Raw genomic sequence first — 16,960 nt, forward strand, 5'->3', positions numbered from 1 at the left:
CTTCTTCCTCCCCCTCCTCCTCCTTCCCCCTCCTCCCCTCCTCCTCCCTCTCTTCTTCATGTTTATGGATGTTTTGCCTGTGCATGTGTCTGTGCCACTTGCATGCCTCATGCACAGAGAGGCAGAAGATGGTGTCAGATCCTCTGGAACTGGAGTTACAGGCAGTTGTGAGCCACCATGAAAATGCTGAGAAACAAGCCTGGGTCTCCTGGAAGAGCAGCCAGTGTTTTTAACCCCTGAACCATCTCTCCAACTGTCTGTGGCTCCAACTGCTGCAGGCTGAAGTGAGAGGAGCCAGGAGTTGGAGGTCAACCTGGACAACTTAGTAGAGACCTAACCTTTTAAAAAAAAAAAAACAAACAAACAAATTCTCAGACCATTCAGACCTTCCAAAGCATGAGTCCTGTAAGGTGATCAGATCTTACCAAGGGATTCTGAGTTTGAGAAATAGTGACACTGTCAACCATGGGGACACTTAGCTCCAGGGTCCAAGAAATTCTCTTTACCAGCCAGGGGTGCAGTCCACCCCCAGGACCACTAGTTAGCCACTCCCTTAGCCACTAAAGCGTCTAATTAGTTAACCATCCAAATTAGTGTGAGGTTTTCATCAACTACTACATCTGTTCTTTTCCCTCCGGCATGATGGGCCATCTGTTCTGTTGCAGTTCATTTTAAATACTTTTTTATCGCATAATTAAACTGTAATGTTCTACTTTAAGAGAGAAATCAGAGACTTAGGGAAAGAAATAATATCAGGCCCCATCTTCTCCTGGGAGTTGATGTCTCCATCAGTCTGGGATGATGTTTTGCCCTGACTGTGCATGGGAAAGGGAAGGGCTGGGCACCAGGAGGGGCCTCCAGGAGAGTGGAGGCAGCTATCACTTGGGAGGCAAGAATTCTACCACTGAACCATCAGTGTTGGATGTTCCTTGGGGCGGCCTCACTGCCTTTTAAAATTAATTTTTGGTGGTGTGTGCCTGTAGACCTCACTGAGAAGCCAGTGGAGACCAGCTCAAAGACTTACCAGCCTAGAGGAAATGGTACCCAGTTTCCAGTGAGAAGCCATGCCAGAAATAAGCCAAGTAGGTGAATCCTGAGGAATGACACTCAAGGTTGACCCCTGACCTCCACACTCATGTGCATATATGTACACACACACACACACACACACACACACACACACACAGGTTTCGTGAAATAACATTCAGCTTTCACTGTGTATCACCCACTGTTTTCATTTCTTTTAAAGGAAATACTAGTTTCCACCCACTAAAGCGACTGTCTGATCCACCAGTATATGACACCCAACTGTTAAAAACCACAGCAGTAGAGACAGAGTCCACTAGAGGATTGTTTCCTAGGAAACCAGTGGTGGGTGGTGATGTGAACTGCCTGGGTGGGACCAAGATGAAGACAGATGTCAAAACAATATGCAAAGCCCGCATCAGCAAAAGGACAAATGCCTGGTACAGTTTTATGTCTATGAAACAAGAAATGTGCCCTTCTGCAGTTTGTGTCTATCTACAGAGAGGTTCCTGGGTATTTAGGTGGCCAGGGTCACAATTCCCCACAGTGAATTCTTCTGTGCCTGGGGTCATAGGATGTCTCAGCAATCAGGATGGGTTGTGATGTAGCTGGCAAGAGGGGAGCCTGGAATTTGGGACAGGCCACGGGACGGAAACCATTCTCCTGCCTATGCTGGGTACACACGGTATGGAGAGGTGCCTTTAGGAAGACATGGGGGAGATGCTTTTCTAGTAGCAGCGTCTGGATGGATAACCAACTGACTTGCTGATCTTGAAGCTAACCACATTCTCTTTGCCCCTAAGCAGCTTGGGACGGGTTGTTGTTGTTGTTGTTGTTATTTTGTCTTGTTTTTGTAAGTAAACACACTTTGATTATAATTATTTAGGAAGTTAAAAAAAAGCGCACATACACAGCTCTGAAACTGACACACTCCAAATTGCTCAACAATTTTTTTTAAAAAAATTGAGATATAATTCCTATGCCATAAAATGGACCCTTTATAATTCATTTTCTTTCTGTATTCACAGAACAGTGTGACTGTCATCAATATATAATTCCTAAATATTTTTATTATTAAAAAAATCACCAAAAAGCACACACAAGTAAAGACTCTCGAGTGCCATCTCCTCCCATCCTGATAACCACTGGTCGGTCTCCTTTCTGTATCTGGACTATCCAGTTCCAGACATTTCCTCTGGATGGAGCCTAACACGATGTGACTTTGGTGTCTGGCTTTCCTCCTTGTCAGAATCTTTCCAGCGCTCCTCCCTGCTGAGGCATGCCTTAGTGTCTCAGTCGTTCGGGACCTACATACCACACTGGCTTTCCTCCCTGGCACTTGAGTTGTCTCCATCTGGGGCATATGCGAGCATTTGGGTCTTTGTGACAACATTTATCTTCATCTCTCTTGGATGTGTATGGAGGAGTCCAATCCTGAGTCACAAGTCAGCTCTGCCAAACTCTTTGCCGGACTGCTTTCTAGGGAGTCTAGACATTTTGCATTCACACCACCAGTGTGCGAGGGTTTGCACTTTTTCACATCGTTGTCGAGCTTACTATGTCTTTTTGCTAAAATCATAGTTATGGGTGTGAAATAATTTTTAATTGCATTTTCTTAATGACTAAAGATTATTACATGTGCGTGCGTGCATGCATGTGTGCGTGTGCGTGTGTGTGCGTGTGTGTGTGTGTGTGTGTGTGTGTTTTATTTTGTGTGTTGGGCACTTTAAAATGGGCTTTATGACTGTTTGTGTCTTTGAAGAATGGTCTATTCAAACGCTTTTCTCCTGCATGTTCACACAGGTTCGTGTGTGTGTGTGAAGGCCAGAAGTGGATCTGAGGCATCGTTTCTCGGGGCCATGTAGCTTGTTGTAGAGACAGGATCTCCAGTTCTGCTAGTCTGACTAGCTCATGCTCCAGGGAGCCTCCACAGCCCACCTCTTCCTTCTACACTCTTGAACTTAATTCTCACTTTTTTTTTCTTGTCGTGGGAGGAGCATGAGGTCCTGGGTTTTAAATGGTTCCCACTGTTGGGCATTTACCATCAGGAATTGCCTTCAGAGCCTGTCTCCACCACAGCCCATCAGTTTTCACCTTTTATATTTTGTTTTCTGTGTCCTCCAGTACTTCCTAATTTCCCTTGTGATTTCTTCTCTGACCTGACAGTTACTTAGGACTATGCTATGTAATGTCGACATATTTGCAAATCTTCCAGCTTCCCTCCCAATACTGAGTTCTGATTCCATTCCTTTGAGGTTGGCAAGTACACTCTGACTGATGTCAGTCCTTCTAACCCCAGCGGGTCTTGTTCTACAGCCTCACACTCAGTCTGTTCTGGAGAACTGTCTGTGTGAATACTTGGTTTCTGAAATATTTGAGGCCAATGAGGCGGCTCATAAGACAGTGGCTCTTGCTGCCAAGCCGGATGTCCTGAGTTCAATCACCCAGACCCACATGGTGGAAGGAGAGAACCCACTCACACAAGTTTTCCTCTGACCTGCATAAGCCAGCATCATGCATGATACAGACCCCTATCCATCCACCCACACAAAATAAATGCGTACAGAAGTGTGTGTGTGTGTGTGTGTGTGTGTAATGCAATATTTTATTTTGTCATCTGTGTGTGTGTGAGAGAGAGAGTGGGTGTGCATGTGTTCTATGGAGGTTAGAGGACAATTTTTTAAGTAATTCACTTTTATCTTATGTACATTAGTGTTTTGCCTGCATGTATGTCTGCACGAGGGTGTTGGATCCACTGAAACAGGTTACAGTTGTGAGTTCTATGGTGGTGCTGGAAGAGCAGCCAGTGCTAACTGTTGAGCTGTTTCTCCAGCCCCCAGAGGACAATTCTTAGGAGTCAGTCATGCAGTGAAACAGTGGAGCTTTTACCCACAGAACCATCTTGCCAGCCCCAGCCCCAGCTCTTCTTACATGCACATGCTAATGCTCCCCGTCAGCTTTGGGGTCTTGAATGTGAGTTGTCGGTGTTGTGTCTTCCTCCTTGGTGCTGGGCCACACCCCCCGGTGCTTCCCACACTCCAGGTCACACCATTCTTGCACCAACCAAGATGAAAAGATGAAGACAGCAAGGTGCAAAGTGCTCAGTGCCATGCCTGCCACTCTCCCTGGGTTCATTATTACACTGTGCCATTCATTGTCCTCGTTTGACCCTTATCCCGGGAAGATGTGATGGAATTGCTCCAGGCTGCCTGATTCCAGAGCTGATATTCCCCCGCCCCCTCCTGCTTCCCCTGGACCGGCGCCATCCCTGTTGTTGGTTCACCCTCCTTATCTGGTCATTTTAAGGATTACAATGGACTAAAGTATTGGGTCCTCCTGATATTGCAAGTGACTTGATGAGGACAACTCTGGCCTCAGCTGCTTGAAGTCACACCAAGGTTAACTTGAAACAGTAAAGCCGGGGTAGACTAGCAGCCGTGTAACCCAATGTCTTTCTCTCCCACTCCCTGTTCTACCCCACACCCCCTTACAGAGGCAAAAGGTGACAAGGCTAAGTGGGTGTTCACTTGGCCCCTCATCTTCCTCCTGTGTGTCACCATCCCCAACTGCAGCAAGCCCCGCTGGGAGAAGTTCTTCATGGTCACCTTCATCACGGCCACTCTGTGGATCGCCGTGTTCTCCTACCTCATGGTGTGGCTGGTGAGTGTAAGGAGCCCCTGCCCAGTGTCTTCCAAGCTGAGGTCCCACCTGAGGGCAAGCCGCTGGCCTTGCTGACCTCAGCCTCTTTCTCATAGAGTGTGGTATTAACAGAGTGCTAACATTTCCCGCTGTGTGCCTGAGAGTAGACCCCTTGCTTTGTTCCCTCTGAGGTGGGAATGGGCACTGGGAGGGGAGACATGCAAGAGACTGCTCTGGGGTTGGGGGATGAACAAAGTAATGGGCCCCTCATTTCTAGGGTCCTGAGAAGAATATAAAGGAAGGAAATGATATCAGTGAGCGGTAGCCAGAACTCTCTGTCAAAAGCTGTCCCTTTCTATGTGCCAAGCACCCAGTACAATTTTATAGAAGCCCAGTTTTAGCCTGATAACAGACCCGTGGAATAAGTACTTTTAGCATCCCCACTTTACTGATAGAGAAACTGAGGCATGGAGAGCTCACAGTTGTATGAATAGCTGGAGAGAGTTGAAAACTAGTGCAGGTTTCCAGCAGGGGGGCTAGGAGCAACTAAAGAGGCCAGGGCTGGATTTCCATTCACTAGGAAGTTCATCTGTCAAGTACTTGCATATCATTAAGTCATTTCCTTTTCTTCCTCACACGGAGGCCCACAGGAGGGAAGGTGAGCAGGGCCTGTGAGGCAGTGGGGCCAGGAGAAGTTCTCTGTGGGCACAAGAGCCCCCTTACCCTTTACCCTAGAGCAGCAGCGCCCAGCCTTCCTCATGTTGCAACCCTTTAATATAGTTCCTCATGCTGTGGTGACCCCAATCATAAAATTGCTTTTGTTACTACTCCATAACTATAATTCTGCTATTGTTGTGACTTGCAATGTAAATATCTGATATACAGCCCCTGTAAATGGGTCATTTGACCCCCAAAGGGCCGAACCTCCCAGGTTGAGAACCACTGTATAGGAAGGATGCAGGTTAGCAGGAAAGATGGGCTATGGGGAGGCACTCGGGGCCTTGTGTATGCTAGGCCAGTGCTGGATCATTGAGCCACAAACCCTGCCCGAGAGAATAGATTTGAAGCCTAGCCCTACCTCTTAAGACCATTAAAACTGAGCAGGTGACTCACTGACCCAACTCCTAGAGCCAAGTGGAGCCCCTCTGTGAAGCTGGGGTGACCACCACTGCCTTTTAAGGCTGTTGGCCCATTGTTAGGCACCCTGCTTCCCTCCTCATTTCCCTTCTCCCCAACCCTGTGTGTGCAGAACATAGCTGTTAGGATCCTGAAGAGCACATGGAATGTGGAATGTTTTTTGTGGTTTTTTTTGTTTTGTTTTGTTTTGTTTTGGAGGGAGGGGGCTTGTTTTTCTGTGTTGGTATGGGAAAAGAGCTTGACATAATCTCTACCCACATCCCTAGAAAAAGACACCGCTCAAAGACGATAATAGCTGTGCCTTGAAAGAACTGAATCTCATATCTCGTTTCCCTCAGTAGAATGAGAGCGGCCATCTTTATGTTTTAAAGGGACCGGGTGATGTTTTTTACTAAACCATGTTCCCAAAACATGACAAGTTAAAAAAGAAAAAAGAGAGAGGGTACGTTGTGACATTTGAGTAGGGATGGGGAGTAAAGACTGTGAGATTCTTCTCTCATTACGAAAAGTGGAGTCAGTAGCTCTCTGTGGCAATGAGCCGGGACACTCCCGCCTCCAGTATCTTCATTTACAAATCCCGCTTTTGTTTAGAAGACCAGAGTGCTAGCCCAGGTTAGACTGGGGGCATGAGAGACACCCCGCTAGCCCATCTGACCTGTGTGAGGGCTTTGAATGCTGATGGCCTCAGTTTAGGGAAATAGAACTATCCTGAGGGCAAGAGTGGGTAAGAAGAGAGTGTCTCTGAGCTCACTTTGACTCTGAGGTGTGCCTGCTCTGGTGGTCCATGCTTATGGATGATGTCCTAATGAGGCTCCAGGGAGAAGTGAAGCACGACTGGGGACACTGGAGAAAAAAGAGAAGCTCAGAACACGGCTCTGCTTCCTGTTCAAAGTCTGCACATCTGGAGGCTTGCCATACAGGCTTTGAGTCCAGGGAAGGCCCACGTGATATCCCTGACCCCTGACCCTGGAGCATGTGGGCATACGCACAAATCGTGTGGATTATCTGTTCCTCCACCCTGCTACTTCTTAGCCATATGGTTCAGTAGTTTTTAAAGGAGAGACAGTTCTAGGAACTCCGTAGCTCAGTGTCTTAGTTAGGGTTTTACTGCTGTGAACAGACACCATGACCAAGGCAAGTCTTATAAAGGACAACATTTAATTGAGGCTGGCTTACAGGTTCAGAGGTTCAGTCCATTATCATCAAGGCGGGAACATGACAGCATCCAGGCTGGCATGGTGCAGGAAGAGTTGAGAGTTCTACATCTTCATCTGAAGGCTGCTAGTGGAAGACTGACTTCTAGGCAGCTAGGGTGAGGATCTTAAAGCCCACCCCACAGTGACACACCTACTCCAACAAGGCCACACCTCCAAATAGTGCCACTCCCTGGGCCAAGCATATACAAACCATCACACTCAGTTACTACGCTTAAGGTGTCTAGCATCACCTAGATTCATCAAAACTCATCATCACAGTTAGTGGCTTGTGTGGACTTGGTCATGAAAGATCAGTTGTTCCTGTCCCCGTGTCCCACCCCTTCCAAGGCCAGGGCATGTTAGAAATGTGTATTGTCTCATAAAATGAGGTGTATTTGTCCCCACTCAAGTGCATAAGGGGCAGTGTGTAGGCCCCACCCTCAGTGTAGGCAGTATGTTCAAACTCATCTGAAGTTATTCTCCCAGAGCTCTTTCTGTAATGCACATGTGCCAGTTGAGCCTGGCACTTGAGAAGTACCGTTAATCTGGAGCTCTCAGAACCCTGAGGTCTGAGTGCTCTCATTTTCTTGTCCCCATAGAATGCAAACAATAATTGAAACAAGAGGAACCATTGCACCAGGAATGTGTGGCACTGGCTTGGTACTCACATTTCACTTCCTTGTTTCCTCCTTGCCACTGAGCCCATTTGAAAGCTGAGCCTCAGAAAAACAAGTCTGATTGTCCAGAGTCATATAGCACTGGCTGGGACTGAGACCATTAACTGGTCCTGGTTTCATTTCTGTTACTGTGAAAAAATACACCTGGAATAGAAAGCTACCTAAAGGAACTTAAGACCACATCACATCCACACTCAAAAATAGAGAAAAGTAAATATATAAATGCTTCATACTCGGCTTTCTTTCTTTACTTTTCTATGGTTCAGGACTCAAAAACTAGGGAATGGTGTTGCCCATAGTGGGCTGGGTCTTCCCTCATCATTTAACACAGTTAAGCAATCCCCAACAGACATGCCCAAAGCCAACTTCATCTAGACAATCCCTCATCGATACTATCTTTCTGGGTGATTATAAGGTTGCCTTAAGTCTGTCTTTCTTTTCTTTTCTTTTCTTTTCTTTTTTTTTTTTTCTATAATGAAAAACTATGACCAACGGAACTTGGGAAGGAAAAAGTTTATTTGGTTTGTACTTCTATATATGTTCATCATTGAAGGAAGTCAGGACAGGAACTCAAACTGGGCAGAGACCTGGAGTCAGGAGCTGATGCAGAGGCCATAGAGAAGTGTTATTTACTAACTTGTTCTTTATAACTTGCTCAGCCGGCTTTCTTCTAGAACCCAGGACCACCAGTCCATGGATGGCATGACCCACCATGGGCTGGGCCCTTCCCTATCAATCACTAATTAAGAAAATGCCTATAGCTGGATCTTATGGAGGCATTTTCTCAATTGAGGTTTCTTCCTTTCTGATGACTTGTATCAAGCTGACAAAGCTAGCCACAACAACTGAGATATGATCAATTCTGAGGGCCACCACCTTTGATGATCTCTAAAAAGAGGCAAGCTGCAGCTGAAGGATAAACCAGGGTGGCCCAACTGCCTCCAGGGCTTTCCATCTGTCTGCCCAAACTCTGCAGCCAAGGGCTCCAGCCAGCTCGGAAGTGTCATTGCCTCAATACTGTCAACTGTGTGACTGCACTCAAGATCTCAAGAAGCCCTTGATGGGGTAGATTTGAGTCTTGCAGTTTCTCCAAAGGAAGTAAAATTATGTCTGTTCAGAGACTGACATACAGACACATTGATGGAGAGGGGCATTTGGCTGGGATTCCATGCTCCAATGCTGAGCAGCTAGAGTCCATGGGGATCCGTACCTAGCCTCTCTGGTTCTCATATGACATAATAATGGTGTCCTCCTCACCAGTGGGCAGTAAATCATAGAGTGGGTAAGACTATGAAAGTAAGATACCTTCGTAGAGTGCCTGCTATACATAAAGTCCTCGATAGAGATCCAACAAGAAGCCGCCAAAATATCTATTAGTGAGGGATTAGTTAGAAGGTGCAGGCAATACTATGAAATCTAACCATTAGTTTAAAACGTGCTTAGATGAGTGTTGTGAGTGGAGAGGTATTCATGGTATATTATTACATAAAAAAGTAGTTACAAAACAAATAGTGATAATATGATCTGGGCACCACCACCACCACCACCCCTTTTCCCTAATATACACCCCCAAAACAAGATCAAAGATTCTCAGACATTTTCAAATGTGGTTCCCAGCCCAGCAGCTTGAGGGCACTAAACCTGAATGCAGGCCTCATGTTGGGACTCTGGAGTGAGACCTGTGATGTGGTTCTAATAAGCCTCCAAGGATTGCCTGCGTTCTCCAGGTTGAGACCCACCTGCAGATGTAATGTGTTAATAGCAGTTGTTGACAGCTCTTAAAAATCGGTACTTAACTGTTCTTTTCACTTAGTTTTATTTAAAAAAAAAAAAAGTTTAATGCAGGACTGGAGAGAGAGCTCGTGGATGAGAACACTGGCTGCTCGTCCCAAGGACCCAGGTTCAGTTACCATCAACCAACCACACGGCAGCTCACAAGCATTGGTGACTCCAGATCTAGGCTCTCTGATGCTTCTGGCCTCCTTGTGTATTCCATGAATGTGGTTCACAGACATACACGCATGCAAAACTTGCATACGTGTTAAATAAATAAATAAATAAAATGAACAACAATTTTAAAGTGTTAAAGCAATAAGCAGATGCCGTGTGATGGTGGAGCCAGGGCCATACAGAAAAGATTTCCTTGCTGAGGGTGGTTGCATGCCTGTAATCCCAGCACTTGGGAAGAAGAGACAGGAGTGTCTCTGAGTTCAAGATCAACCTGGTCCAGAAAGTTCCGGGCTAGCCAAGACTTCATAGAAAAACCCTGTCTCAAAACAAACAAACAAACAAACAAAAAACAAAAAACAAACAAAAAAATTAGTTTTTCTTAAGGCTGTGGCTCAGCTGGTAGAGAGTTCAGCTGGCATGCATAAAGGCCTGGCCTCAGTCCACAGCACTACATGAACCAGGTGTGGTGCTGCATGCCTGTAATCCCATCATTTAGGAGGTGGATGGAAGCAGGAAGACTCAGAGTTCAAGGTCACCTTTGGCTCCATAGCAAGTTCAAGGCCAGCCTGGACTAAATAGGACCCACTTCCAAAAAAAAAAAAAGTCTTCAAAAATAAACTGTAAAAGCACACACGGTAGGGAGTTTCCAGGGCTGTTACATTCTAAGTTGACCCTGATCCCTGACTCTGCCCTCTTCTGCAGGTGACTATTATTGGATACACACTTGGGATCCCCGATGTCATCATGGGCATCACCTTCCTGGCGGCAGGCACAAGTGTTCCAGACTGCATGGCCAGCTTAATTGTGGCAAGACAAGGTATGGATTAAGCGTCAGCCCCCACCCCCCGCTGGCAAGCTCCCTGTCTCCTTCACTGATCCTGGAGAGACATGGACAATTATCTATCCAACCCATACAGGGCGCTGATGACAGACCAAAGAAATTCCATCCAATTCTAGCTTGGGGAGCCAGGGAGTTCACTGGCATTACTTCCAGAGTGTGGGTAGGGGAGGAGCCACTTACAGGAACATGGGTAACCCCCCAAACCTCCCTGCATCACTATGAGTCCCACCCCACCATGGATGATGACCTCGTGAGAGGTGCATCAAGGAGCCCACCCACAACTCCCTCCTGCATCCTAGCTGCACAGGCACTGGTGGGAAGGGGGATGCTAGAGTCAATAGGCTTTGTGCTACTTGGAGGCAGGAGGGAGTAGCGGGTGACTCTCAGGTAGCGAGCGGTCTGATGATCCTCATCCCTCTCCTGCTTGGGAAGTCAACAGTCCCCGCACCCCCTTCACCACAGGCCCATCTGTCAATGTCCTGCACTCATTTCATCGCCATGACTACGGGGCTGAGGTTATCTCTGCTCCTCTATGGATATGGGATGGTCTTGGTATACCCAGAAGAAAAAGCCATACTATGACAAATACTGAGATGGACTCCCTTAGATCTTTCAAAGTGCTTTCTTCTGTGGTTGTTTTAAAGGAGACAGGTCCTAAGGTTGCAGTATGGGACGGGACAGAGCCTCCACCTAGAAATCATACAGCAAATGACTGATTATATGCGTTAGTTACGTTTGTTCTGCTGCTACCAAATTACTCCACAATGCATAAAAGAAGACAGCTTTGTCTTTGCTCGTGGTTTCCAGAGAGCTCAGCTCATCATAGCAGAAACTGCAGGGCACACAATGTGGCACTGGGAGAGGGTAGTAATGAGTGTCCACAGTGGATCGGGAACCAGAGGCTGGAAGTGGTGACCCAGTGTCAAAACTTAGGCTCCACTTCCCAAGGGCTCCACGATGCATCTAAACAGCGCCTCTGTCTGAGGGACAAGTGCTCAGCGCATGATGCTGCTGGAAACATTTTAAGTCCAAGCCATAACAAACGAGAGCCATGTCTGACTCAGGCAGGCATTGTGGCACTCCCAGACACTGGCTCTGTCTGTACTCCTGAATTCTAGATGTGAAGTGTTTTGCTTTGTGTATGGGCTTTCTTTGGGGTTTAGGAAATGACCCATGTGGAAGAACGTGGAGGCAGGAGATCAGAGGTGAGAGCGGTGCCAAGGAGAAGGGTTGGCTCTGCAAATTAAGGCACATTCCTCCAAGAGATTCAAAGGCTGAGAAGAGAAGGTAGTGTGAGCGTGTTGGGGGGTAGGTAGGCAGGTGCCTGACAGAATTAGAGGTCACTGGAAGCAGCAGCTGAGGGGAATGGAATTTACTTGGGTGACCTTTGCCCTTTCTAGGGCAGCTCCAGACAATTGAATTTACCTTACCGGAAGTGTGACACCAGGGCCCCGGGGTGAACCACACCTCTCTGACTCCTTGGCCTGTAGCTATGCCCCGCTGTGGGCTCTGTTTCTGCTGTTACGGGTTGTGTGTCCCTCTGTGTATCTGCAGCCACACTTCCTGTTTACAAGAACAGCTGGATTAGAGCCCACTTACTTCAGTATAACTTTATTGGCATCTGTGAAAATTCTAAACTCAGTCACAGTCAGAGGATCTGGGAGGACATGAATTGGAGGCAGGGTAGGGACAGCTCCTTGCACAATACATTGAGTGAGAAGAAAGCTGAGGGTCATGGGGGAGGGGGACAAGTGGGGGGGGCAGCTCTCAGACGTTCAGTCACATGAGCCTAGGGGAAGTCAGTCTCACGTAGTCCACAGCACACAGGTAACAAAGTCTCCCCTGGGTGGAGCTAAGGAAAGACAAGGCAAAAGAATGTTTGGCTTAGACACAAGCAGGAAGTAATGCTGTTCTAGACGCCTCAGGGTTTGGGTGGTCCCAGTGGGCTCAGTGAGGGTCTCATTTAGGAACAGGGACAAGCAGGGTTCTATAGCAGGAAACTGTCTCACAGTAGCTGCAGTGGAAGAACTATGTGTGAGGCTGAAGCTTGGGGTGCCAAGCTGTCCTAAGTTAATTGTGATGTGATTGACAGAACCCAGTTCACATGGTCAGGGTAGAAGCGTTGCTATGACAAAGGGTTCAGAGCCCCATTCAGAGTCAACTGTGTGAAGCAGGGAATCACAAAGCTGCTCTGACAGGAGCATCTGCCTCCATAGGGCTCCCTACAGGCATAGCCTGGAAGGTATTGACTGGGGCACCCCCAATGATATATCCAGACCCTCAGACCCTACACAGCCATGCTCTATCAGGGCCTGCTTCTTACAGAAACCCCAGGTGACAGACGGATGTGTGCACTCCTTAAGGTGTGACTCACACTTTCCAGGGCTCCTCAAAGAGTTACTTACCTTCCCAGCCACCTGTGCAGCTCAGACAGTTGCCCTGAGAAGCACTCAGCCCCTCTTCTCCAAATTCCAACATCTTTAGCTTATCCTCACCAGGTACAAGTAGCTGGTCCCAAGCAATCACTGCACATTCCTTCATGGTACCTGAGGCTGGGAGCCTGCTAGACCAGAGTCCAGACCTCAGAGCCCTAAGCTGCCAGGATTCTAAAGTTTTTCACACCAGGGAGGAAGAGGCATGCACTGGGGGGGGGGGAGGTCATGAGAGGACAGCAGTAAGAACACAGGAGGGGAGGTCTGGCTCACAGGAGGATGGTGAAGATGCAGGTCTGGATGCTGGATGGGCTACTAATGAGTGTCGCAGCTACCTAAATGATGTTATGTTTATGGACACTAGTGTTTCAAGGTTGGGCCTTCTGCCCACATTTGTGGGTGCCAGGTAAGGGATTTGCCAACTCTTTTCTTAAAGTTGTTCTAGTTCTTCAAGAGAGGAAGTGCCTTGGCTGCGTGATCAACAAGGTCTTGGACAGTGGGGCAAGAAAGGGATTGAACAATAGCCTCTGACCACCAGAATGTAAGATCTGATGCTCTGTGGATTCAGAGAAGGACATGGGTACCACTGTCTAGGCACAGATACGAATCCTGCCTTGGGAGAAAGGATGTGGGCCCAGCATCCTGAGGCTGAGCCTCTAGCAAAGGGTTAGCCCTTGGTCGACTGCCACATGAGAGTGGTGGTCCCACTCAAACCCAGCAAAGCTGAGAGAGCTAAAGGGAGCAGAGCCAGCGGTAGGCCCTTGAGCATGGCAGCTGTCAAGTCGGACAGGAGAATAATGGAGAAGCCTGTGTTCATTTGCTAAAGCCAATGTTGCCAGGGGGACTTAAACAGCATTTACACCTCACATTCCTGAAGGCTGGAAAATGAAGGTCAAGGTGTGGGCAGGGCTGGCCCCTTCCGGCAGCTATGAGGGAGAAACCTCTTCCTCTCCCAACTCTACCTGGGCCACCTTTGTGCTTGCATGGTTTTCTCCTGTGTACTGTTGATATCCGGATTTCTCTTTTTTCCTAAGACTCTAGGACCGTGGCTCGCCCTAGTGCCTTCATCATAGCCCATTGCCTCTAAATAAGGCCACATCTGAAGTGCTGGTGTGGGGTCAGGACATCCATATACAGATCCCACCCACAAAAGGAAGCTTTAGGTCTCATGAAAAGAGGGAATCTTAGACCACACAGAAATTTTACAAGCATAGCGCTGAGAAGGACTCCCCTTGTTTTGAACAGCCCTGATAGAGGGGTTCAGAGAGGGAATGAGGGTTCCCTGAGAGCCACTCCTGATGGAAGGAATGTGTTGCTTATCCTCCAGGGCTTGGAGACATGGCAGTCTCTAACACCATTGGAAGCAACGTGTTTGATATCCTGGTGGGGCTTGGCATCCCGTGGGGCCTGCAGACCATGGTTATTAATTATGGATCCACAGTAAGTCCTGCCACTTCCTGAAGAAGTGCATAGGTATGCTTCAGAGGGAGGGACGAGGCTCTCTCAGTTCCAGTCTGGGGTTCTGGGGAGATGTGCCACCCTTTGTCCTTTGCATCCACTTTCTTCGATGGCTTCTACAACAGCCTACTCTGCAGGAGGAAACTCATGCTTACTGCATGTTCCTCAGTGTTCCTCTCGCATAAGCCCACCAGCACCTGTCCCCATCCGGGTCCACTTCCTGATGAACCAAGCGCAGACTTGCACCCACAGCTCCCCGTTTGTCATGAGGCTCTGACTATCCTGCATGCGTCAGCAGGAGCCCTGTTTCCCAAAAGAGAGAATGAATACTCTGAAGGTGGGGCTTTTAGAATAGACTGGCCAACCAACTCAGAGATTTGTGGCCCGTGTGCTTCACTCTCCAGGTGAAGATCAACAGCCGGGGTCTGGTCTATTCCGTGGTGCTGCTGCTGGGCTCTGTCGCTCTCACTGTGAGTTTTTGCCATTTCCAAATGGGAGCACCATGAACACTTCATTTCATCCAGCTCAGCCTGGCTGGCCACATCTCCCTGTTACTTGCCCTCCGGAGTGAGGGGCAAGCCAAGGACATGTATATACTTAAAGATACCCCAAAGCAAGAGCAACTGCAACCACCATGGTACTTCATCCTGAGCAAGTAAGGTGTCACCAGAGGACCTGGGAAATGACCCTGGTCAGTTATGGCTTGACCAAGGACCCATGTGATCAAAAGAAGGGGGTCACAGTGATGCCCAGTTGTAATTTCATCCTAGGGAAAGCAGAGACAGGCAAGTCTTTAGGGGCTTTACATCCATCTTCGCCAAACTAGAATATTTCAGGTTCAGTGAGAGACTCTGTCTCAAAAAGAAAGTGAATAAAATTTGAGGAATGACAGCCAAGACTGTCCTCTGACCTCTACACATACCCACATACACGCACACATGCACCCACACATGCGCGCACACACACACACACGCACACACAAGATATCACTAGGGTTGTCGTGTCACACAATTACATTTCAGTTCTTTCTTTTTCTTTTCTTTTATTTTTTACTGGATATTTTCTTTATTTACATTTCAAAATTTTCCAGTTCCTATTTCAATTCTTTCTGACTAGTCCAGGGAGAGAGAAATTCTCCACACTCGCTGATCTGACAATGGGGAACGTGACAGGACAATGAATAATGACAATGAGGTCCTCCCTGCTCTCATGCACAGACCTATACTGTGCATTTCATAACTATGGTATTTTATTTAATCCTCACCAATCCTCATAAGGAAGGTACTATTAGTCCCATTTTGCAGAAAAACTCAAGGCTCAGACATTAAGCAGAATTGGGGTTTGAGGCCAGCTTGTTCTGTTTTTACAGAGCTCTCTGCTCTGTGGAGGCAGTTATGGTCCAGCCCAGGGAAGCTTTGATTTAGGGATAAGAGCTAGGGCAGTGGAGCATTGGGGGTGACAGTGGGGGTGGGGGAGCTTGTTCTCCCAACATGTGCAAAATAGAGCGAGGCCCCAAGCAGAAGTTTACCCAGAATGGCTCAAATGAGCCTGGGAAATCTGCTGAAGAGAAAAGATTATGATTCCAAGTTCCAAGGCAAAGGTGGAGATCTGGTTTCCTTAGAGAGAGGAAGTGACCTGTCTCTTAAAGGAGGGTCAGTGCATGAGAGTGGCTGCTGTAGATTCAACCATATCATGGAACAAGTCTCAGAGTCTAGTCTGAGAATCTTGTCTACATTTTGTAGAAAGAGTTTTAGAGTCCACAGCTATTGTTTGGTAAAATGTCCGTTGGCTGTCTCAGCCCCACCAAGCCTAGTTCTCCCCCTGTCTCCTACCAGGTCCTTGGTATTCACCTCAACAAATGGCGCCTGGACCGGAAACTGGGCATCTACGTGCTGGTCCTCTATGCCGTCTTCCTGTGCTTCTCCATAATGATAGAGTTTAATGTCTTCACTTTCGTCAACTTGCCCATGTGCAGAGAAGACGACTAAAGCTGAACCGTTGCCCAGGAAACTGCTGTTGCCACCGAGATGCTGGCGTCCTCTCTCTCTCTTTCTCCACACAGGTCTCTATTGCCTTGGCAGCCACTGTCAATTCTTTCATGAGCTGGAAGGAAGGGCCACCATGGTCTTTGTCTGGTCACAGCCAGGCTGCTGGGCATCTGTCCCCGCATGACAGGGTCCAGCCATTATTTGAGCAGCTCCACAGACTCTTGGCTACCAGCTGCAGGGATGCATCGTATCTCTTCTCTCTTGCACACTTTAGTCAAAAGGACTTCTGTGTGCTCTTTGTCTTTCTGTTACATGGGCAGCCCGTGAACACGAGGTGTCCTAGGTGAGTGCAAATTAGGCCCAGAGGCAAATGTCACCTCTGGGCCTGGAGAAAGCAGACTATGTTACCATGACTCTACTGGGAACACTGGAAGAGACAAGGTATCAACTTGCAGGGCCTTTAGACCACTGCAGTTATAGGAAAAATAGGAAGAGTGGAAACATAATTTCTCAATAGAAGAGAAAAAAGCAAGCGAATACTGTTACCCTTTTTATTGACACATTCAGAAACTGAGCAATGAAATATTAAAAATAAAACGTCACATATAGATCATCA

At 47.6% G+C, this 16,960-nt stretch overlaps 1 protein-coding gene across 2 annotated transcripts in view; it reads left to right on the forward strand.

The window, feature by feature from the left end:
* The window catches only part of Slc24a4 (solute carrier family 24 member 4), a 134,688-nt gene extending 117,728 nt beyond the window's left edge, over positions 1–16,960 (forward strand). For both annotated transcript variants that reach the window (XM_021202013.2, XM_021202014.2), the window contains exons 13-17: positions 4,520–4,686; positions 10,328–10,442; positions 14,226–14,338; positions 14,761–14,826; positions 16,192–16,960. In XM_021202013.2, the coding sequence (XP_021057672.1) occupies positions 4,520–4,686; positions 10,328–10,442; positions 14,226–14,338; positions 14,761–14,826; positions 16,192–16,344 (614 nt within the window). In that variant the 3' untranslated portion in view covers positions 16,345–16,960. The remainder of the gene's footprint in view (positions 1–4,519; positions 4,687–10,327; positions 10,443–14,225; positions 14,339–14,760; positions 14,827–16,191) is intronic.

This window comes from Mus pahari, chromosome 7 (genome assembly GCF_900095145.1).
Source record: "Mus pahari chromosome 7, PAHARI_EIJ_v1.1, whole genome shotgun sequence".
NCBI classification, from domain to species: domain Eukaryota; kingdom Metazoa; phylum Chordata; class Mammalia; order Rodentia; family Muridae; genus Mus; species Mus pahari.